This window comes from Tetrao urogallus (assembly GCF_951394365.1).
Source record: "Tetrao urogallus genome assembly, chromosome: 15".
NCBI lineage: Eukaryota > Metazoa > Chordata > Aves > Galliformes > Phasianidae > Tetrao > Tetrao urogallus.
Genome location: NC_136828.1, coordinates 7,033,181 through 7,057,250, shown reverse-complemented (window position 1 = coordinate 7,057,250; position 24,070 = coordinate 7,033,181). Strand labels below are relative to the sequence as shown.

Below are 24,070 nucleotides of genomic sequence, written 5' to 3'. Positions count from 1 at the left end.
CCCCTCTGGAAATACAGGGTTGAGGAGGATGTTGTCAAAGAGGAAGCCTCATTCCCCCACTTGCTTGCTGAGGCTCCCATCTGTATGCAGAAGACTGAGAAGTTTATGGGTTATAAATTAATGTGGTTTGGAGCCAGATTGAATTCTGCTTTATAGTACTTTCGTGGCATCATTTTGAATGCGCCTCCCAGAATGGTGAAGAGAACCAGAATGAGGTCCTGAGGCCTGCAGCTCTTCAGAGCTCATGGTGATGGCACTCAGCTCCTGGGCCCACGGCCTCGCCAGGCCCAAGAAAAGCTGTGCAGGCAGCTGGTGCCACTCACGCTCCTCTCTCTGCTTTTTAGAAGGAACACTCTTCTCATGTCACATGGGAAGCACTTCTGTCTGGCGTTTGTCAGTAGATTTGCTTAAGTGCATTTACAATGCACAGTTATTTGATGGCTCTGAATAAAAATTATCCATCAATTTCCTGAACTGTGTAGACTACCCATCAAAAATATTCAAGAACACTTTGAAGCTCTCTAGCTTTATTTTCAAACAATTCACTTTGTTGTACCACGCGGCCAGTAAATCCGATGTGTGTACAACTGGTGCACAGTCTGGCAGTGCCGAATTTAAGTTATGCTTTTGACCCATGAAGAACAGTCTGCCATCAATCAGAGCTGGCAAAAATGGGCATGGTGCTATTGTCCAAAGTAAAGGTGAGCCAGATCATGAATGGATGGTCACAGGCCATTGTGTTGTCTTGCTCTAAAGGAGCACTTTCTCCTCTCTGCTCAGAGATGCCTTGAAGGCAGTGATGCTGATGATGAGCCTGTTTGAAAGCACGTGTTGTGTTTAGGCCTGATGTGGATGCCAGTGTGCTCTGCATGAAGCGGCTGCAGCAGAGCTCATGGTTGCACTGCAGAATGCACAGTGCCCAGCAGTGGTGCAGCACCACTCTGCAATTCTGCTTCTCTGGTGTTTAGGAAGAGCAACTGTCCCCATCAGATCATGTTTTTCACCTTTGGATTTGGCTTGATGGTGATTTCAGAGAGGCACTGTACGGGCACATTGGAAACCCCCCCACCTAACGGCTATCATCAGACAGGATCTTGCAAATTACAAAACCAGTAAGCACGGGAGAAACGGGCACTGAAGTAATCCATTACGCATTACGGTTTTTGCGGTAGCAGGCAGTTCACTACAGTCACCCAGTCACCGGCACCTGCTCTGACACGCCGCGTGCTTCAGGCGGCCCTTTCTGCCCACAGCGCGGTGCCGCGCGTGCAGCTGGCAGCGCGGTGCGGGGCGTTGGGGCGGCGGTACCGACGTGCTGCGAAAGTTCAGCTGTTTGTTCGCCGGTTTAATTTTACGAAGGAATGCACATCACGCTGCTTTTTGCTTCAATCGTTTTTAATGCAGCCACGCCGAAACTGCTGGTGTTCCGACGCGGTTCTGCTCGGCACGGGTCGGTCGGAGACGCCCGGCCGGCAGCTCCGTGCGGTGATTCGATCTGATCCGACTATCAGCCGCCCGGCCGCGCTCCCGACCCCTTCCGTCCCGCCAGGTGCCGCCGCCCTCCCTCGGAAGGTGGCAGTCGCCACCCGCGCGGGCCCCGCGCCCCTCCCCCGCCCGCCGCGAGGCGCGGAGCCGCCTCGCCCCGCCCCGCCCCGCGGCGGCCCCTTCCCCTCTCGCGGGGCCGGGGCTCGCCCACCGCCGGCAGCCCCCGCCGCGCCCCTCCCCCGGCCGCAGCCCACCCCTCTCCTTCCTCTTCCTCCTCCGCCCCCACCCCGCTCGGGGCTCGCCGGCCTCGGGCCGACACGGCGCCCGCCGCCGCCGCCGCCCCCTCCTCTCCCGCCGGCTCCTCCGGCACCGCGCCGCCACGCGCCGCGCACACCTCCGCCTCCCCACCCCCCGCCCTCCTCCCGCTGCTGACGTCTGGCTCTGCCCGGCTGAAAACTCCGCGCCGCGGCGGATGCGGCGGCTCTCGGCAGCGCGGCGGCGGCGAAGATGGTGGCGGCTCCGTGCGCCCGGCGGCTGGCGAGGCGCTCCCGCTCGGCGTTGGTGGCGGCGCTCACCGTGCTGCTGCTGCAGACCCTCCTCGTCTGGAATTTCACCTCCCTCGACGCCGGAGAGGAGCAGCGCGGCGCCTCCGGCCGCGAGAAGCGGGACCGAGGCACCGCCGGCGGCGGCGAGCACCGCGCGCAGCCGCACCGCCGCGGGGCCGGCGCCGTGCACGGGAAGGCGATGGTACGTGCGGAAGCTCCGCGGGGCCGCGGTCGGGGCGCGGGGCGGTGCCGGGCAGAGCTCCCCGCGGAGCCCTCCGAGCAGCGGTGCTGGCGGGCGCGGCGCCGCTCAACTTCGCCTCGGGGCCGCCGCGTGCCGCGGGCTCGCTTCGTTCACGCGTTTGCTTTTTTCGCCAGAGACCGCGCGGGCGCCGCTGCTTCTCGCCCGGCTCTGCCCGGCCCGGTAGGTTACAGGCAACGCGATTTAATGTAACGATGCCGTTGCCCACTGAACACGTTCCCTCTCTCCCCATCTTTTTTTTTTTTTTTTTTTTTTTTTTTTTTTTTTTTTTTTTCATTTTGCAATCCGGGCCCGCAGTGGCCGCGCAGCGTCCTATTCGTACCGCGTTTCGGAGCGTTCCGGCGGAGCACCGCCTGTGCCGCTCGTGCTGCGGGCTGCGAGACTTCAGTTGTGCGCTGTCCGTTAGGAACGTGAGCCGCTTTGTCTGCTCTGGGATTTCTGTGTGCATCTTGTGAGGGAAAGCGGCAGCGGGTCGGTGCTGAGCGGGATGGGGCGGGATGGGGGACCGCTCGTGGAAGGCAGCGCCGTGCGGTCCTCGTGTGCCAGGTGTGATTGCTGAGAGCCTTGCCCGGTTCGGCGCTTGACTCTGTGCGTTGCCGTATGTCGATACACACGGCTTTGAGAAGTCTAACTACTGGATTTCCGCGGTTTTTCCTCCAGCCCTGCCGTCTTTCTCTCCCGGTCCAGTCCTTCATTGTCTCATCTCCCCCTCGTTTGCCCGGAGCTTTTCCCGCTGGGTCTCTCTGTGTGGGCCCTTGAGGATCGTACCGCTGCAAGGCTCCATACGGAGCCAGCTCCAGCCCTGCTCCTTGCCTCGGGAGCCCTTCTGCTCCGTGCTCTGGGTGGCTGTCGAGAGGGCACTGCTCACAGCTAACTTGCAGACATCCCAGCCCTGTGCCTGGTGCGATGGGATGGGCACCCAGTGCAGGGCTGAGATGCTGAGAAGCACTTCCCATGCTGGGGCTGTGTGCGTGGAGGGCTCCAGGCGTGTGGATCTGGGAGCTGTGACTCACTGCTGCGTGCACACGGATTTGAGCAGAGACCTAAAGATGGAGCACTGAGGTTCCTGGTAGAAGACTTTTACTAAAAAGCATACTAGTTCTCCCCTGGTTCCCTCTGTAAGCGGTGGGACTGCAGCACACCATCCTCCAGCTGGCAGTGCCATGCAGGAGCTGTGCTGCAGACGAGTGCTGTTTTGAGAGGGGATGATGCTTTTTTAAGACAAGCTCATGGTGCTTGTGGTTCTGCTTCACCTGCACGCAGGGATGTGGCTCCGTGCTTAGAGCTGCTTGTGCGAGCTCTGGAAGCCGTGTGTAAGACTGAGCCTTTGGAACGTGGGACAGTTTGTGCAGTGCTGCCCCAGTGCTGTGCAGCTCCTGGCACTCCCAGGTCCAGCTCTGCATTGCTTATTGCACACATGCATGTACCCAGCCCTGCTGTGTGCTGTCTGTCTCCCAGGCGGGCTTGCTTTTGGTTTCAGGCTCAATTCACACAGAAACTCTCTGTTCGATGGAATTACATGACACAGAATCAATGTGAAAGATGTCTTTTTCTTCTTCCCGGTGCTTTGTTTCCATGTTAAAATCTGATTTATGTAGTGCCTGTGCAAAGTTGCTCTCCTTTTCAGCCCAAGTTTCCCATAGTTGGTGTGTGTCAGATTGCTTTGCAGTGTCAAGAGTTGCAGGCTGTGTGAGCGCAGCACTGCCGTTACACCCCGATGTTGATGGCCCCAGAGCCCATCCCAAGTGTTTTGTTTTTAAAGACTTCTTGTCTTTCAACCAGAAAGCACTGTAGAGAAGACAGCTTTTCTCAGGTTTCTATCTGAAAGTTGCCCTATGAGGTTACAGTGTTTTTATTTTGATTTTTCTGTCTCCGATCTACGTGGAAGACTAAAACTGCGGTACTTGCCTTACCCTTCTGAGTCAGACATCAGAGCGGTGTGAGGATTTGGTCATCTATGTCTGTGGGAAAGGAAATGCAATTTGATGCGAATGTTTAAGAGGTATTTGCGTTTTTTTGTTAAATGCTATCTGATCCATGTAGTCGTCCGAAACATGGAATAACACCATACTGTATTGCGTGGTTTTTTTTTTTTTTTTTTTTTTTTTTAAAAAAAAAAAAAAAAAAGGTGCTACTAAGCCTAATTGACTGTAAGTTGCCAAGTTTGCAGGAAGAAATGATTTAGAAAGGAGCTATTCTGTAACTGCACATGTTCTCGGGGCTGAATCCCCAGGCCAGCTGCATCTGGGGCTTTCAGTACTCATAGGCAGTTTCCTGCAGTTGTTCTATGTTGAATTAAATCAGGTGATAGATATCTTTAAGGAAGTATGAATTGTATCAGTGTAGCAGTGACTTCAGCGGGTGCTTGCTACCACATGTGATTTTCACAGCTGTTGGACAGCCTTTGCATGGTCTTTCTGTGTTCTGCAGCACTCAGCAGTAAAAGCAAGAAGGATTCAGCAGCAGTTCACTGCTTCGCTGGACTTTGTGCACGCTGCCTGCTTGGGGTGCTGGAAGTGGCTGTTGGTGGGTGCTGTGCACTGGAGTCCAAAGGGAGGGTGGAGGAATGTGCATCCCTGCTGCTGGTGATGGAGGGAGGTGACATCAGGCTCAGGCTGCCTGCAGCTGTGTGCTGTGCTCCCCAGCTGTGGCTGCATGTCCCTCGAGTAGGCGGTGGCAGGGCTGTGTCCTGGTGCCATGCAGCACTGCTGTGTTACCACCTGTCTGCCAAGCAGTGCTGGCAGTCACTGTGCAGCCTGGAGAGGTGTGGTTGCTGGCATTGGTTCAGAGCACTTCTGTAGTCCGGGATGTTGGGGATTCACTTTAAAGGAGCGGCATGCTTCTTTGGCATGGTGCTGTCTCAGGGCACCAAATGCAGCTTTCAATAGCTGGAAGTGTTGGAACTGGGAAACATGGAGAGACAGCTTTTGTGTGGGAGGGATGAAGGTTGTCTAACCATGAGCAGAAGTTAAGCTGTAGAGGATGGACCTGAGGATCACTGGTGCCTCTCCCCTTCGTTTTCCTTTTCGCAAGGTGGGTCCCTTGCTGCACCTGGGTGTGGAGCTCTTGTGTAGAAAATTTTCAAAGGGAGGTAAGAAAAACAAGCCTGTTATTTCACCTCTAACTTAATCTTTCTGCTTCAATCAGTGAGTGGGTTCCACGTGTTATAACACAGGTGATACCTGTCTACTCATCTTCCCCTTGTTAATGCAGACAGGTGGCCTCACTCATTCCAGCTCTGAGTGCAGGAAAGCTGCGAGGGAGCTCCGTTTGTGTTCACCCCCAGGACAGGGTGAACCGTGCCCTGCCTGCTTTCTGTATGACTGTGGTTGTCAGTGGAGCAGCTGAGCTAACAGCCTTAGGTTGAGAGCAAAATGCATGGCATCGAGCTGTGAGGTGGCTAAAAATGATCCATTTCTAAGGAGAAGTACTGACTTAGCTGTTAAGTACCTTCTGCTTGTTAATGGGACCTTAATCATGGAGCAGTACAACTTCACTAACAATGGAAAAGGGGAATGGAGGCTGCTAATTGTTTTGTAATGGGAAGGGGGGGGATGTGATACATCTAGAGCTAGGAGCTGTGTAATGATTTCTGTGAAGTCTTAGCACTTAGCAAGGCACATGTTAATAAAACAAACAAATCTTTTCAGTAACAGAACTAATATATGCATTATTTAAGAAGAGTGCTAGAACTGGCTCAGGCTAACAGACTCCTGCAGCAGTTACCTCGTTAAGGATCTTTCTGTGGGATGTGGGAAGGTGTATGAAGTGGATCTGTATTAATTGGCTGTGCCATCTGAAGTCTCTGCCAGGCCACTGGAGTGCTTTCTTGTTGTTTTTTGTTTTTTAATGGGTTTGTGCAGGTGTTTCCTTTGAATTAGAAGCATTTTTTTTAATTTTATTTTTTTTAGCAAGGGAAGACCAACTGTTGCTCTATGTTACCTGCTGCATCTCTCTGCTGTCTTCAGAAGTACTTTTCAAAATATATAATTTCTCTCTGTATTTGAAGTCCACGATAACTGGTACAGCATCTTATCGGTGTTTGATGAAGAGACAGGAGTACAGTGAAAGCAAGAAGTTGGCTTAGTTTACAAGGACAGTCAAATTATATAACCTCAAGGATTAACTTTAATGAAGTACTCCTGATTTTTCTCCCCAGTAGTAAGATTGGGGAGGGGAGGGCGGGGGGAGGGGAGCAGGAGCAGAACAGGGAGCTGTGCTGTGTTCTGGCTGCTGGAGAGACTGGAGAAAGCTGGGGCTTGTGTGCTGAGTGACCCTCTTTGCCACTACAGCCTTCTTATTGGAAGTAATATGTCTGAAGTGTGTTTTGGGTACAAAACTTGCTCTTGGAGCTGTCACCGTGCCAGCTCTGAATGTGTAGTAGTACAGTTCATGATGAGTAGCTGTGCTCTCAAGTGCTCTAATCGGATTCTTAGACTTGGTTGCTGTGGTCCTCTTGCACAGCTTTCAGTAACTGTTGCCCTTGGGGTGCAGTGCCTACATGTGTGGGATGGGCAGGAGGGCTCTGTATAGGAGCAGAGGGTGAAGTTGGAGTCCTGGTTGCATTTCCCTGGCCTCTGGACATCTGCAACAAAGCCTTCAGAGCCACGCATCTAAAAGCAGTCTCTCCTTTTGAGGTTTCCAGTTCTTGAGTGTCCAGACTTGGTCCTCTTTGGTCTGATGACTGTGCTTTCTTTCCTCCAGAGAAGCTGAGAAATGGCAAGGTCTGCCTTTATCCCTTCCACGTTTGGTGCCAGTGATCACAGCTGTCCCATTCTGAGCACTTAGGCTTGGGCTGAAGCTCACAAAAACCAGGCTGCTAATGAATGGAGAGAGCTGAGTGCCTCCAGAAGGCAATCGAGCTCTCTCCAGACCTGAATCTCTGCAAATGAGCTGGAGAGACCATGGCAGTTCTGCCCGGAAACCTGCTGTGCTTCGCAGGAGTCCATCCCTCATAACATGAGATCTGCTGCTCTGCTCCCCAGGCTGCAAAACGAGTTCGGTGAACTTCCTATTTTTGACAGAAGTGTTGTAGGCTGAAGTGATCAGACCTTGTGAAATAGTTGGAGGTGCTCAGCTAAGACTGGGCCCAGCTTGCCAGCTGACACTGGTTGGCGTAGCTCCACTGAACTCAGCACACCAGCTGAGGATTCTGGACCCACAAATGTAATTATCGTTATAACAATAGCGTCAAACAAGTAATCATTATTTTTATTCTCTCTTTTCATTTCAAAATGAGAAAATGATTTCCTCTTGGATCAGTGAAAGTAATTTACATTAGGCACAATATTGGTCTACATGGAAATATAATTATTATTCATTTGTATGGCACCATCTGGGCACTAGAATTTTTACAGACCTATGTAAGGAAGGGTCCCTGCTTGGAGGAGCTTGCAGGCTGGATAGCAGGTAGAGCTGATAACGTTCAAATGAGTCATGAGTGTCACTGCTGTGGTGCTGCCATCACTTGCCTGCTCAGCACAGGGCTTCCACGAACTGCTTGGAATTGCTCTGTGATTGGTGTTGCAGAGTGTGAGGGTAGGATGAGTCAGGGTTGATCAGTGGGGATGAATTGGGAATGAAATTGGCAGGAGGCTGCTGTTACAAATGGGCTGCCCAGCTGTGCCCCCACAGGTGAAAGAGATTTCCAGACTTCAGTTGGAAGCAAAAATTGTTTTGCTGCCTTGGAGACATCTGAGTGCTGTGAGCCTCTCCTCAGCAATGCATTAAGCAGAGGCCAGAGGCTTTCCTCAGGTTAGGTGTGATCTAGAAGATAAGAGGCCGGGCTTTATAACCTGCTGGATGTATGAGCAGCAAGTGGTGCTGCCTGAACTTCTGCATGGTGTGACATTGCTGAGCTCATGCTTAGTGCCAAGTACCAAAAGGGTTGTATGCCAAAGTTGTGTGACCCCTTGTTTGTGGAGATGATGGGAGAATTTCTCCAAGGGTCATTTTTGTTGTTTGTGACAAGGAGTTTAAGCTTCACCATTGCTGTAAGTTCACTATTAAAAAGAAGTTGGCTGAGGAAGCTTTTGTACTGGAGCGTGGTCAGGTCTCAAATGCTTCCCATGTATTTTATTGTCACACTGCTGCTCACTTATATTATTAGAGAGCATTAGTAAGTGGAGTGTTTATTTAAAACAGTTCTACAAAGCCGAATGAGACTGCAGAGTTCAATTTTACTTGGATTTGGTTGGATGAGTCATGGGCACTCATTTTTCCTTCATGCTGCAGCCTTTGCGTGTCCTTCAGATGTACTTTTTGGTTCAGTTATGTTGATGCAGTCTGAGCATTTTTCTTACAGTTGATGGCATTCACTGACTTTTCTTAATGCTGAGTTCTGAATTTCATGCTTTCTGAATTTTTGAATGGTCTTTGGTTTTGCTCTTAAAGCCAGGCCTGTTTGTAGTTAGCTTTGTTCTTTATAATTGCACACTTTGATTGAGGAGGACACATGGTTCAGTTAAAACGCGTTATTTTAAAAGAAAAAGCAGTGAAGGTCGCGACTGTATTGACTACAGTGAGGCAAGTTCCCTGAAATTATATCCAGCTCATTGACCCTTAGTTGAGAAGTGAACAGACAAACCTGAAAAATGACATTTCCCTGGCAAGCTTTTAGTTCCTGCAGAATGAGCAGCCGCGTGCCAGAGATGCACGGATGCTCCTCTTGTCATGTCCTGGGGCTCAATGGGAGACGGCTGCCTGCATGGTGTGGGGAGCCTTTGGCTGCTGGGTGTTGGCCAGCTTTGTACTCTTGGGGTTTTGCCCTCAGTTGGGGAGCATATCTGGAGCCCTCACTAGCTAAGCGGCTGCCTGCTAATTGGGGTCTTTTAAACCAAACCTCTGTGTGGGAATGGGGTGTTAGCAGGGAGCTGCTTCAGTCATTTTGAACCCTATAGCAAGCGTAGATAGGCTGGTATTGCTACTCACAGGAAACAGCAGCTTGTTGCCTGTAGAGGACCAGATTTGGGTAGGTGGAGGTGGTCTGCATGTAGGCCCCTAATTACATTGACTCGGATGCCCACAGGCTTGCTTATGCTCAGACAACTTTCTGTGAAAGCTGCCACTGGTGCTGCAGTCTGTACCCGAGGGCACCCAGCTTCAGCAGCTCGGCCTGCGGTACCTGGAACCCGAGCAAACAAGCTGAAGAGGAGTCAGCGTAGTAAACAAAGCTGTTAGTGTGTATAGCAGGGCACTAATAATACTTTGCACAGTGACTGTGCCTCAAATTGCTTGCATCTTGGCATTCCCTAGGACTGAGTTTAGTCACTCGCTGCAGAAATAGAAACTCGGAGGTGCGCTGTGCTCGGGGCGTGTGTGGAGCGGCGCATCGGCAAGGAGCTCGCTTGTTCCTCCTTGGCAGCCTTACAGGAGACGACGTGCCAGCCTTCAGCGCAATATTTTGATAAGTCATTGGTTCCTATTAAAATAATAATTATGACGATAATTATAACTGTAGCTGGCGCTCAGACTGAGCAGCTGAGTGGAGGGTGGGGGGAGCATGGCTGTGAAATACTCGCTGTGTGTGTTTGGATCCTGCCCGTTGGGTTTGGAGCACGTGGCTGAGGATGCTGGGGTGCAGGATGTGCTGTGGCATTGATCCTCATCCCCTGCTTGAGCTGCTGGTAATGGGGATCTGAAATGCCATAGCCTGCCTTGATCGCAATATCACCCTGATAAAATGCTGCAATAAGCTTTGACTGTGGCTTTCTGCTATTAGCACAGCATGCTTTGCTGTGCCTGAGACTTTGCAACAAGGTTATGGCTCTTGCCCCAGCAAGGCTGGGTCAGACCCTGGTAATATTGCTGCTGCTGAGGGGGTGTCTGTGCTGGTGGCACTGCAGCTGTGGTGGCACTGTGCTGTACCTCTCTAATCCAGTTCAGCATTAAACATTTACACTAACTGGGCTGCCGCTGTCTGACTCCCAGTGCTGAGGGACCACAAGTGATTAACGAGTATTTATTAGTAAAAGACAGTTTCAGATCTGCTCATTTTCCAGGTTGTAAACAGAGATCTGCCCTCAAGCCCCACAGTTGCAAGTTATGGTATTTTTCTATTTTGGTTTCTTTTCAAGCTGGTTTTTGTGTCTCTGGATGCTGAAGAGCAGCAGGTGGTGTTGCTTGTTTCCTGGTGCTTGCGTGGAACTGCAGAACTTCTGCATCTGGACGTGCTGTGGGGTGTGTGGCCTTTTGCACATATTCAGCGTGGCAGAATTTGACCCAAGTATGTTTCATGTGAAAGATAAGGACTTGTCTTCATACAGCCAAATACATGAGCAAGAAGTGCTTGATGGGTGTTTGACCCCCCACAGAAGTGTGACACGCATACTTAAAAATCCAGCCTTAGACTTTCTCCCAGCAGTTCTTTGTCCGTTTCAGTGCCATCACTGATCTGTCAGACCAAAAGCTGTGTCATGCTGGCTGATTGTTACCATGAGGTTGTCTCATTTTGCAGTTGGAGTCCCTGGGGGATTTTCACGTTTTAGCTGTGGGTGAATGTGAAGCAGTTCTCACATCACACACTTCCTCGTGAGTGCCTGCAGGCAGAGGGAAACTGAGGCCTGGCAGGTCGGCTGGTTCTTCAGGAGCCCATGTCGGGGCAGTGTGGGCACCTCTGCAGCCGTTGGGAACTTTGGCTTCTTCCAGGTGTCACCACTTTCGTAATGAGTGTTCAGTGGCCACACGCAGTGCCAGAGGTGCTTTCAGTTTGCAGAGGGTGTAACTCTTGGGTAAGTGAGAGTAAGCCCTCAAATTTCATGCTGCCCTGGTTTTAATTAACTTCTGGGTTTTGTTTCTAGTTGAATTATGAGATCTCCGCAGACTTTGATCTGAACTCTGCCACCTCAACAAACTTGTTTGGTGGTTGGAAGCCATCTGCAGCCAAGGAGCAAGGTGTTGTTTTGCTCGTTAGCAAACTTCTGTCTCATGTTGCTATTTTTAAGCTGGTGTTGTGCACTTCCCCTGCAGACGGAGCAGTCTGTGCTGCTGGAGCCGTCGTGCCTCAGCCAGCAGTGCTGATGGTGGCACAGTTCCTTCAGAGATGGATTTGTGGCATTGGAAAATGAAGCACAGCAGGTCTCTGTTAGCTATGTGGTTATCAGGAACTTCGTTACAGAAGAGTGTTTCTCTTGTGTTGAATAAGTTTGTGGGCGTTCGTTTTCCCTGCTTGCTGCTGTCCGTGAGCTGTTTGCATCCTGGCTTGTGGCTGCCTGCTCTGACTGCTTCCTGTTTGTTGAAAATAAAACTTCTGCAGTGTCTGTGTATCCCTGCATGTTTAGACCTGCTGCTATGGCTGGGATAGGAGAGGTGCTACAGTAGTTTGAAAAAATCTCATTAGTAAAGTTGTTGGTTATTTTATTTTACTTTTTTCATCATTTAGTAGGGCAGAGTGGATTTGAGTCCTGACACTGCTAATCTTATGTGAGCTGAGATGTGTGCTGTATTCCCTCATTCGGTCTCTGTGCCAGCTGATAGCAGTGAGAGTTGTCTGGCTATAGGCTGGGTTCTTTAGACTGATGATTCTCTTGCAGCATTTCACTTTGCAGTATCCAATTTAAATGATCCTGTGGCCTGACAAGTCATCACCTGATGGGGATTGAGCTGTTCTAATCAACTGTTACTTTTGGAAACTCTTCATTTAGTTTAGTGTTGGTTGACGCCCTGATCGTTATCCTGCATAAGCATGATGTATAAGAGGCTGTTGTGCAGACTGTCTTGGAAGCACTTTTCCCAACTGAATTTCAGCTTTTTCTGTGTACCATTGTGGAAGACAGGTCTGCATGAGCTTACGAAACTGAGCACTGGGACTGAGCTGTGGGTCTGCAGAGCCACTGAGCATCCTGACTGGGTGCTGCAGATGGGATGTGAAGTGATGCAATAAGGGTCATGTGAATGCCATAGTGTTAGGGTTTATGTAGGCTCTATACATTCATTTAAGTTGTTGGACTCAAATGGATTTTAAAATAAAGGTGTTTCAGTTGTCCTAATGTGCTCTATAATATATATACCATTTATTTGATAGTCTTTTTTTTTTTTTTTTTATGTGGGTTTTATAAATACTGGTTCTGTAAAGCCTAAAACTGCTTTCAGTCTGATGTGATTTGTTGTATTAGGCAGTAAGTTTGATTCAAAATAATGCATAAAATTATTTCAGCTTTTCATGTCTTCCTGCTCTGCACAGAAGCTGCAGGCAGGAGACTGGCCTGGCTGGGTTCCTCCTGGCTGCAGTGGGATTCCTTGACAGTCACTTTCCATTTTTAGTGGTTTTAGGAGTGTTGAAACTTATAATTTGGGATATTTCCTGAAGGCCTTCAGTATCCCGCTGGCCTTGTTGGTTCTCTTTTGAATCATGCTATGTCAATGATTTCATGTGATGCAGTATTACTGCAGATGCTCATGTAGGAGGAAGGCGTTCAGTTGTGCTTTATGCTTGATGCAAGGAAGCATTGTTTTGATGGAAGGATGTGGCATCCACCTGTATTTGCATTATGCTTCACCTATAATACTTTCAGCCTTCTTTTAGGAAGTAGTATATTTCTATAAGAGTTTATTTGTGGACTTAATTGGGTCAGCTTTGGGAGTAGGTGAGGTTTCTGAGTGTGTTCAGCCTGCCTGCTTTGTCTTCAAGTTAGAATCATAGAATTGCTCAGGTTGGAGAAGACCTTAAAGGTCATTGAGTCCAACCACAACCTAATTGTACTACCCTAACAGCCCTCCACTAAATCATGTCCCTGAGCACTGCATCCAAATGGTTTTTAAGCACATCCAGGGATGGTGCTCAACTACCTCTCTGGGGAGCCTATTCCAGTACTCACAATCCTTTCTGTAAAGAAGTTTTTCCTGCTATCCAACATAAACTTACCCTGGTGCAACTTAAGGCCAGAGGATGCTGCTTGTCACCTGGATATCTCTCTCCAGTTTATAGTTGTGGTTATGTTGTGGGACCATGTTAAAGGCCTTGCACAAATCCAGGCACATGGCAGAATTTCTCTTCCCTTTGTTCACTAATGCCATCACTCCGTTATAGAAGGACATGAGGTTGGTAAGGAGTGACCTTCCCTTGGTGAAACTGTGCTGGCTATCTTAGATTACCTGCTTGTCCCTCATGTGCCTTAACATCTTTTTCAGAGGAAAAAAAAAAACAAAATCTTGGGCCATCATAGCTGCTGAATTGATGGTGCTGAGTCCTTGAGAAGAAACTGTCCTTCTATTCCTAATCCTCAAAAGCTAGCTGAGTAAACAGAACACACACAGATGTTTCCTTGCTAGCAGTACACCATAAAGGCATTGGTTGGCCAGCTGTGGGTTGGTGTTGTGTGCACAGAGCTGGGGACCAGGCAGTGTGGGCATTGCTCAAGAAAACTTCCTGCAGGGTTGAATGGACTTTCTGAAGAATACTGTGTGTTCACAGTTCAGTAGCCATTTAAGGAACTGCTGAAGGCTGCTTCCCACAGGTGTAAGTTGTCAAGGATGCTGTGATGCTGAGGTTGTGCCTGACTCCAGGGACACAGACTGGGCGTGTGGTGGCTGTTCTTCTGTGCTGTGGGGCAGCTGCTTAGCTGACACAGTGAGACCAGGATCCTGACCAGTTCTGCAGTGCACCTGAGGTGCAGTGGTGCTGGAGGATGAGGGCTTCCAAGGTACCCAGCCCTGAGCATCTCCCTGCGCGCAGGGAATGGTGTCTGTGTACAGCAGTGTGTGGTCAGGCTGCACAGCTAGTTTGGGAAATCTGGCTTGTACTCTTCTTGTCATTGCTGAATTTGCTATTGTTTAAAGAAAACTCTTTTCTTGGCATGTGTGCACAAGGATTTATGTAATAGTAATTATTTTAGTATGTATGTATTTCAAGGATTTTTGGAAGTAGGCGTTTCTGTTAAAAGATAACTTCAGTCACCTGGCTCGTGGATCATGGGATGTCGCTGTCTCAGAGCAGCTGGTATGTATCACTGCTGTCTTAACTCCTGACTCTCCTTGGTGTTCTCATCCTACTCTCTTTTTGCCAAAAGCCTCTCCCTGATCCCCATGTTGGGCTGAACTCGCTGCTATGGCTCTTCTGCTGCCTGAGGCAGCAGCAGCACATGGAAATGCTCAGCACTGTGACATGGCTGTTCCCCATAGCCCACATGTGTGAGCAATTGGACTGTGCTGCTGAGCACTGCTGGACGTGTTCCACAAGTGCTGGCAGCCGGTCCTGCAGCTGCCTGGTGTGCCTGATGCCATGGGGCAGCACGTCCCTGTGTATGGATCAGCTTTCTACTCAGGTTCCCCCTCTGCCTGGAGACTTGTTCTCTCACCCAAAGCTGTGATCCCTCACTGCTGGCACCTTTTTGCTTTCCAAGGATGAGGTTTTCCTGCTTTCCCTTTAATCCTTTATTCTCACTGATGTGCATCTCTACTTTACAGAGCAGAGAACATTCCTTGTTCTGAGTGTTTGAGCAGAGCAGTTTGCAACTCTCTCTTTGCAGAGACTGGCTTTGATCACTAGAAAAAGCAAATGGTTGTAGAAATACACGTTGTGCACTTTCTGCATATTCTGAATGTCTTTGTAACCGGTGCACAGCACGTCACCTGTGGCTGTGTGCTTCTGGCATGCAGCTTTTGTTTGTGCCACCAGAGACCTTGGCAGTACCTCACCCTTTACGTGAACCCACAGTCCTTGTAGGTATTGAGTGATGTGAGCAAGGACTTGTTGATATGGGAAAGCGATGGCAAAATAGGTGGAAGTGTGAGGTTAAGATGCAGTTTATTTCATACCCGGTCCCTATGGGAGTGCTGTGGCCCCACGTGCAGTGATGCTGTGTGGCTTCTGTGACCCAGCTGGGTATGTTGGGTGGACTTAGTGATCTTAGAGATCTGTATATCTCTGTGATTCTATTTATGTGATTCTCCAAAGAGGTTTTTAATCATGCTCTTCGGATGCCCTTTCAAACTAGTGTTATATGTGAGATAAACTTTGCTTGCTTCTTTACATCAAATCTAAGTAAAAATGTCACTTTTTCCAACTTTGCTGACATGTCACTGAGGTTTCCTCTCTGGATGACAGCTGTGGGGTTATTTTGTGAGCAGTCTGTAACACCTTTACATACTTGGGCTGGGTTGTAGCGTGTGACTCCTTGTTTGCATCCTATTTCGCATTGATGGCATTTTCACACCACAGCTGTGCAGAAAAGCAGCACAAATCCTGTGCACAACTCACTTGGAGACCCGCATTGAACCAAGGGATGGGGTGTAATCAGAGCAAACAGTGCAGGGCAATTTGTCACAGCTTTCTGCTCTGAGGTGGGTTTCTGTCCTGAAGTAGAAAGCACCCTGGGAAGTCTGCTCAAAGCCATGATAAGCTGGAATGTACACGTGAATAATGGGGTGCAAATCTTTTTCCATCAGTTGCAAAATTTATGTTGGATAATAACGAAGGCTGGAGGAAAATGTATGGAAGTGTCTATGTCTTAAGTCTTGGGGTCCTAAATAGTACGCTTGAGGAAATAGCAGTTGAGTTTATATTCTCTTATTCAGTCAGAAAGGCAGATTGGAAGGGATGAACATACTTCTGAGGCTATAAAAAGTCCAGTGAACTCTCTGAAAAGTAGCAGGATAAAATACACACTTTTGTTTTCCCATTTCCCTGGAAATTACTTCTTTGCTATGTGTGTGTTCTTTATGGTAGCAGCTGCTTTATGAGAAGCATCTTTCTGTGTTGCTCTTCAGTGGCAGCAATAGGAGAAGGCTGATAGTTATTTATATGGATGTTAAAAGAGCTCATGGAAACATAGCATAGAGCATTTGTTATATTTTGTAAGTAGAGTGGTAAAAAATAAATAGATTTCTGCTTTGTTTGGGTGTGCATCTTCTCAAAGAGCACTGTGGTTTGTGTTCTGCAGGGGTGGTACAGCACAGTATGTGTAATGGGAAAGCTCCAAACTGTTACTGAATCAGCTGTTGTTAATTGTATATCCAGTATACATTATTAACTGTAACACCTTTTTGAGCTTCTCAATGCCACTTAGAGTTGAATTAATGTTACGACTTTCACTGTCCTGTGCTCTGAAGTGTCGGTGTGATTATTCTGGAACTGGTGGCAGAATCCCCTCTTACACCAGAGAAGCTTTTAGCTTATGCCTTAGCATGTGCTCCAACACTTATCCTCTGTGTTGGAAACCCTGGACTGGCTGTGGGACCCACACCTTGGTGATGGTCAGTAGTGATGGGCTGCAGTCACATCATCCGCTGCCTTGCAGTGCTTTGACTTTTATTGCCCGAGCTTAGGGTTGATGTTTCCTTTAACGTGTACTCAAAATCAAGTTCAGTTCTGATGCGCATTGCCAAAGAGGCATTACAAATTCTGCTCTTACATGAAGCAGCGTGGCATGATGCGACTTTTTACAATGGCAGATAAAAGGACATGCTGAGCTAATGGTTAGGGCTCTGCTGTCATTGGGAAACACTTGATTATTTTTCCCCTCCCTGCCTATGAAAGGCATTTGTCCCAAATATGCTAAAAGTAAATGCATCTAGAATAAATATTTTTCCCTTTGCCACATTTACAGCGGAACCAGCCCGCTTTACACAAATGTGTGTATATATGCATATTAATGTACGCACTGAGGCACGTTTCTCGTGGCCTGCTGCAAAGCCCAGGAGGACACATCTTGAAGCAGGGAGGCAGAATGGAGGGCTCCTGCTGACCTGTGGGGTCACAACCCAGGTTTGGAGCCTTTGCTGATGGTTGGTGAGGGTTCCATGGATTCCAGTGGGTAGTGTTGGTTGAGGGAAGGCAAGAACACTCAATTCAGAGCAAATATCAGTGGAAAAGGATGTGGGTAGGTGAGTAAGATTTGTGTTCATGCAAGTCTTGGTTGTTAGGGGAGCACGGCTGTGTGCTGTGTTGTGCTGTTTGCAGAATGGTTCCTAGTTCTTAACAGAACTGTTGCTCTAAAATCATCTGCAGTTCATCCAAAGGCTTTTGTCACCTTTGGTTTCAGGTTAAGGCTGTACAAAGACTTGTTGTTTTGTTGTTGTTTGTTTAAATAAGCATGCTTAGATTCTCTCTCTGGATGAGAAGCAGTCTGCTACTTTCTATTTATTTTTCTCTCACTGTAGCTATTCTTTGTGGTGACTGCAACAGAAGCTACCAACTGGTTTTGTATTTGCAACATGACAAAGTGCATCCTTGGCACCAGTTCTATGTAGCTGGGTCAGAAAGAACAGTAAGAGATTTGGAAAGTAGCCTGTCCTTGTCTGAAGGAAGTGTTGATAATCTGTGACCTTTTTAACAGCATGGAAGTGTAATATTTTGATACTTATTTGCAGTCTCCTCCACTGATGAGGGTCTTTGAGATCCTGCCAGTCTCTTTCCAATTTCTGTATCTTTTCCTCCCCAGTGCATTACAGAAAATGAGGTCCTGCAATCAACTTGGTGAGCACAAGATGACGTAGCAAGGTGCTGTCCTTGTTAGTTTATCTTTGGTACCTGGCAATTTTTCAGGAACTACCACTGGGCACGCCATATATTCCCTATGTTGGCAGCTCTTGCTGCCACCTTATAGCTGGCACAGTCTTGTATGGATTTCTAAGTCATTCGAAATGTTTTTACCTCAGGGTAAGGCTATGTACTGAGTCGATCAGTATTCAGGATAAAGCAGGACAGATGTGCCAAAGATGGAGAAATTAATACTTTGTGAAGGCGGTATCTGTCTAACTTCAAATTAATTCATAGCTTGGATTATCTTTTGATCAGAAGTATCAATAATGCATACCTTACGTTTTTGGTGTTCTGCCAGTAATTTCAGGTTCACGTTAGAAACTGCAGCTCAGGCCCATGAGTGAACCTCTGCAGAACCTTTACCCCACTGAGATTCTGTATGGGTGATCTTCATGGTGGATTCCTTGCAGAGGAGTGAACTTTGCATCCGTGTGAGGGAGGCTGCATGCAGGTGACCTTTGCCCAGTGCGGTGCAGGTGGCCGCTCGCACTGCCTCGTCCCAAACCTGCTGAATTCAGAAGATGCTCTATTTTTTTGCTGGCAGAAGGATCAGGCTGTGCTGGGAGACCTCTAGATTCTGCAGAGGATGCAGGGTGCTGAGGACAGGAGCTGTAAGTTTTACTCATCCTGACCTTTCCAGTGGCTTCGGCTGCCCCATGGGCCCCTGCTGCACTCTGCACTCAGCCTTTTGTCGCTGCAGGTCTCTGTAGTTTTCTTTAAAGCAGGAATGCTGTTGCTCTGTTCAGAGCAGAGAGGCCCCACTGACAGCGGAGGCATTGGAGGGCCTTTGTGTTGTGGTAGTGGTGGGCAGTGTCAGAAATAAACCAACATAAACAAGCCCAAACTTGGCTGTGGATGTGCTCTGGATTTGAAGGCAGGCTTGTGTGTAAGGTTGTGTTTAACTTGAGGGAGCTCAGTATGTTATGAAAGAAATATTTAGCTGTAGAGTTCTACACATTTCAAAGGTGGGCTTTCCTTTTTTCTTTTTATTTTTTGTTTTCCTGGTGTGTGTGAGTCTAAACCATTGAGCAAAATGCACTCCCTCTCTTTTGAGTTTAGCATAATTGATCCCAGGCTTTCCTGGAAGCTCTCATCAGATGGAAGCTGCTTTCTCTTTATGGAAACTTTTCCTTTCTTGAAAGTTTCTGCAAGACTTTCCGGAAACTTCACTGCTGTCTGATAGCTCCTGTTGTGTGTTTTATCTTTGGAAGCTTCTACCAGATTCTCTTCAAAGGGCTGTCTCATCCAACGTGTGTCCACCTTTATAGAGAAGTCCTTCAGCACATTGTTTTCTGACTGTTCCAGGTGCATCGGGTCACCTGTGCTGCACCTCCTGAGCACAGTGACATGCAGACACTGCCTGGCCAGGTGTGTGTTGCAGGGCTGGGAGATGGGCAGCAAGTGCTGCTGGAAGGGTGCTGACAGCGGTGGTGAGCCTTGTCAGATGGAGCTGTCGCATGGGTCTGTTATTCTGAGAATATAAAGTCACTTCTGTGTGATGTTTTGATGCTGAGCTGTTCTTCCTTTGGATTCCTGATCATTCACTGTCTTGTCAAACGCTTTCTATTACTGCTTTGATTGATTTACCAGAAGTCGTCCTGCTTTGGAAGATAAATTTAGGAGCTCTCATAACAGCCTCTAAGAAGTGCAGTAGTTTTGAACACCAATTCCAAGAAAAATTGTAAGGAAACATTATTTTTGTATGAATGCTGTTGCATAACGTTCTCAGATGGGGAGCTCATGTTGGGTGCCTTCAGACAACGTCCCAGGCAGATGCTTTGTGCAGCTCTTTCACAGTTGCAAAAAGAATTAGTGCTGTCTTTAGAGCAAACCCGCGGGAGCTCGGAAAGTCACCCTGCTCGGTGATTGATTTTGTGCCAAGGATAGATCTTTCCTTCAGCACCCAAGTGTAAAGGTTCACATGCCTGCATGGAATAGCTGAGTGTGTGCCTGATTGCACGGCCTGGAGGAGAGCAGGGAGGAGAGCTTCCACACAAGTGCTGGCGTCTGGAGCTGCGTGTAACCCTTGTTTGAGGCACAGTGTTTTCTAGGGGAAGTTTCCCAACAGTTGTTGGCAAATACTGTTTTCAAGAATTGACTTGCTTGTTTTAGTTCTTGCATGAAATAACGGCTGGTGCATTGAGAGACCCTTACAAGGAGTTCTACAGATGCTGAGGCCATGCTCAGTGCACTGGAGAATGGTGCTTGGCTGAACACCTGGCACATGGAGGTGTGTGAGAGCTCTGTGCAAAGTTTCAGTGGCTGGAGGGCAGGAGAAGCACTGCCTTACTGTCACCTTCTGCATTGCTGTCATCTTTCATTCTGTTGCATTGGCTACGAGATATCCCCCATATGCTGTACTTGCTGAAATACATATGTGTGTAATGGTTGCATGTTAGGGTTTGTCATGCCTTAAAAATGCAAAGCATAGAAAACCTTTGAAAAATTTTATCAAGAAATTCACAGAGTTAAATTTAAGATTTCCAACTCTGGTTCTTGAGTAGAATTCAGGTCAGCTCCAGGCCTTGCTGCTGTTCAGCTCTGCAAGCAGTGGCCGTAGTTCACCCCCAAAGGATCACCTGGAATTATGTTTTATTGCTAGGTGTGCAGATGGGTGTAAGGCAATGTCTGTGTCTTTACCAAATGGAAAGAATTTCATCAGAAAGTGCCTCCACTCTGAACACGTTCAGGTTTTCTTTACTGCAATCAATACGGTTATTCATGGCTCTCTGCTCGCAGCTCACTTGTGGCTGTATTTAACATATGTCACTGCACCGGGCTACAGCGCTTTGAGAGCAGTCGTTTTTGTACAGATGTGTGCTGCAATGGGAGCGGTGTTGTATACAGCCACTGCATGCTGTGTAAATCTGCTGCTGTGAGTGTGAGCGGAGCTTGGCTGATGGCTGATGTCTGTTTTAAATTCCTGCAGCAGCTGAGGCCAGCTCAGCAGATCAGCATGGGTGTGCTCAGCAGCGCTGCAGCTTTGCGTGTGGAATTGCTCAGGTCATCTGCGTAGTTTGCTCAACACTGAAATAATTTGCATTAGCTGGTGGTGGGGCCTGCTGTGTGTGTCCGGTATTTGTGAGGGCATGTCCTTTGCTGGCAGAACAGATCTTCAGGAGTTCTCAGCCTTCTGGAAGGAGATGAGCATTCAATTTTCAGTGACTGCTTGCTTTGAAGGGTCCCTGAGCAGGTGGGCACCACTGGGAGCATCCCTGTTGCTTTTCTGGATGCTGGCCCTGTTCTGTTACATCCTAGCTGACTTAGAACACACCTGGAAACATGGAGAGTGTGGCAACTGGGCACGTGGAACACAGTGACTTTGGATGTAGTGTTGCATGTTAATTCTAAAATGCTGTAATGTATGGGAACTGGGCTCATCACCTCATTTACTTGCTTTAGGTTTTGGCTCTATCCAAGTGTTGTAGCACCCTGTGCTGTGTGCTCTGCACGGGCCAGCCATGGTATCAGTGTGATGTACTGAAGGCATGCTTTGGAAACAGTGGTTAAAGCTGCAGCAGTGGCTGTAGTTTCAGACATCATTACCTTCACAGTGAATACAGGCTGCAGGAGGCTGGGCCAACCAGTGCTGGATGTGTGGTGATGAGAGCATGGCCCTGGGGCTGGGGTCTAATGAGGGGAAACTTCTGCCCAGTTTATAGGTAGGCACTAAAGTAATTTTTTAATAGTAACTTCTGTTCCTCTATAGATGGCACAGAAGAGTCTGATGTGGAGTTACACCTGTATTCAATTCAGGTGTCAGCCTTTCAGGGTAGAGCCTGATCATGTAATGTGTGAAATAGGTGTGGACTCCGAGATTGTCAGAAAAGGCAGACTTATCATTTCAGCTGCTGTTACAAAATACAGACTGCAGTGAGAGGGACAGATGAGGGAGGCAGCCTTCCTGAGGTGCCATCCACTGGGGTGAGGGAGGTGCTGTGCTCCAGGCACTGGGCTGCAGTGTGTGCCTGGAGTGCCTCCATTCTTCTCCATCAAATTGTTTTAGATTGGATTAGGTTAGAGCAAGCTGTTACATATTAATGCTGGAAATCTGGTAAAATAACAGAGTATGATTTGATCATTTGTTCTGTCAAGAGAGCATGCAGTTCTGCCAAAATAATATCAGCAGTAGCAGCAACAAATACTTTAGAGACTGTGAGAGCAATAAGCCTTTTCTTTGCTTCATTGCCTCCTAAGCCCACAGTAAACACTGTGGAAGAGTGAAGCCTTCTTCCTTGCCTGACTTTGACCCATACACAGGCATTGTGCCCTGGGGAGGTGGGGAGCTGCTGCCCCCAGGAGTTGTGTAACCAAAATCCAAGCAAGCCTTAACCAAAACCTGCCCTTCACCTTTCCTGTGGCCCATCCTGGCTCTAGCAGCCTGATGACCGAGCTCCCTGGCATGGAATGCTGGGCCCAGCTGCAAAGGGAGCAACTGGATTCCTTCTTCCCACTCCATCACCTAAATCCTAGTGCTTTAAACCCTCTTTTTTTCCTCAATCAATAAGCAGACCAGATCTGAAAGTGGAAGTGTGATGTAATGGCTGAAGTGATGCAGTTACTGCAGTCAGGATCTCATTTACTCAAATTGCAACCAGCCATGCTTTGCATAGTGGGCATAAACTGAGCTCTGCAGACGCTGCAGTGTTATCTCCTAAACATAAAAGTGTGCAACAGGCAGAAATATTGATGTGCACCCTGCAAAAATCCCCCAAAAGCCTTTTCTTGCTAAGTGCTTTGCGTGGGTTGGCTTTAGTTATTAATAAAATTGCTTATCCTTGTTTGTCATTTGCTAATGCATAGCCAGGCAATTGTTAAAGAGCTTTGGTGCCACTGTTGTGCTTGGCCACAGGTTGTAGCAACATAAAGGTTTTTTCAGGAACGTTGGTGTGAGGCTGAGCTGTGTAGGTAGGACTGCAGTGCTAAGTGTCACAGCCACTTGGAGCCGAAGGGTGCTGGGAGGATGAGAGCAGGCGGGGTGCATTGACAGCCTGTGGGTAATCAGCTGAACTTTCTTTCTGCAAATAGAATGTTTGTTGCAGGTCTTGAAAGTCACACTTAAATGTTTGCATTTATCAACTTTGCCTATGTACCAAGTGAAATGCAGGGTATTGGGGATAAAATAGTATTATTTGCTGGCTGCTGGGAGGATCAGTTCTGTAAATGACTAGCAGAATAAATAAAGCCCTATTTATTAAATGTACTCAGTGCAACCATTTGATTATCTGAGTGAAATCACAGCACTCCCCAGCATTGTTAAAATTTTAGGACTAAGATGTGTTGAATATGCATTTATTTCATATCACAGACTGGAACAGACCTGGCTTGTGTCCTTTAGGAATTACTTGGGAAGCACCATGGAGCATTTTAGGATTACACTGGAGCTGTCAGTGGCCTCCTAAAAATTGCAGAGTAAACACTTGTTGCTCTGTGAGATACAACTGAGGGAAAAGAGTCCGGGGAGTATTTTGGAAGAGTTACAGAGCAGGAGGTGCATGGCCATGGTAGGACAGCATGCCAGCTCTCCAGCTGCATCTCAGCCCCAAGGGGGCAGCTGGGGGCCGGGTGTCTGCATCCCTGCTGGTTGCACAAGTATTGCTGTGTGGGCTTTGTGGGTCATTTCCCATCCAAGAAAAAGGAGATTGAAGCCACAGAGCTTTCATAACTGCTTTATTTAAAGCCTCATAGTCGTCATTTAGTAGGCATGCCCAGCACACCTCTTTAACACTCCTGAGCACTTATGTGTCCTGCTGCCCACAGCCTCACAAGCAGCCCTCTCTGCGTCCTGCAGCCCAAGAGGCTGCGGGGCACTGAACTCAATGCAGCCCTTTCATCTTCGTGCTGAACTTGGCCTTGAGGTAGGCTTGGACAGACACTGCCTTGCTGTTGCACAAAGGAAATTGTTGCTCCTTGGGGAAATAACAAAGTTAGAGCTCTGGTGCCAAATATTATATAGGATGCCGGCACAGCAAATGTTTGCATTTGGAGAGCTCTCTGCCTTGCTGCTAACAAGGGCTGATTGTGCAGGAGGGGAGGGCGTTTGTTTGGCCTTGCATACCTGTGCAGTAATGGGTAGTGTTGCTGTTAGGGTTTGGTCATTGCCCAGACCTTCTTTTTTCTTTGGACACCATCAACTGGTATATCAGCTTTAAACTGGAGGGAATCACTTGTAGCAGATTTCTGTGCAGTGATATAATAATTCTCCTGCTCAGTAAGAGTGATTTTATTGCACTGTTTCTACACCAAAATGTATGTATGGGAAGAAAGAGCATGCTAATTTCTCCCGCATTGGAAGCAATAAGA

General features: G+C 48.2%; 1 protein-coding gene across 1 annotated transcript in view; it reads left to right on the top strand.

Moving 5' to 3' along the window:
- Positions 1 to 1,992: 1,992 nt before the first annotated feature.
- Positions 1,993 to 24,070, top strand: part of XYLT1 (xylosyltransferase 1) — a gene marked incomplete at both ends in the record, with an annotated part of 144,293 nt that continues 122,215 nt past the window's right edge. The window contains one exon of the mRNA XM_079542950.1: positions 1,993 to 2,232. Within this exon, the coding sequence (XP_079399076.1) occupies positions 1,993 to 2,232 (240 nt within the window). The remainder of the gene's footprint in view (positions 2,233 to 24,070) is intronic.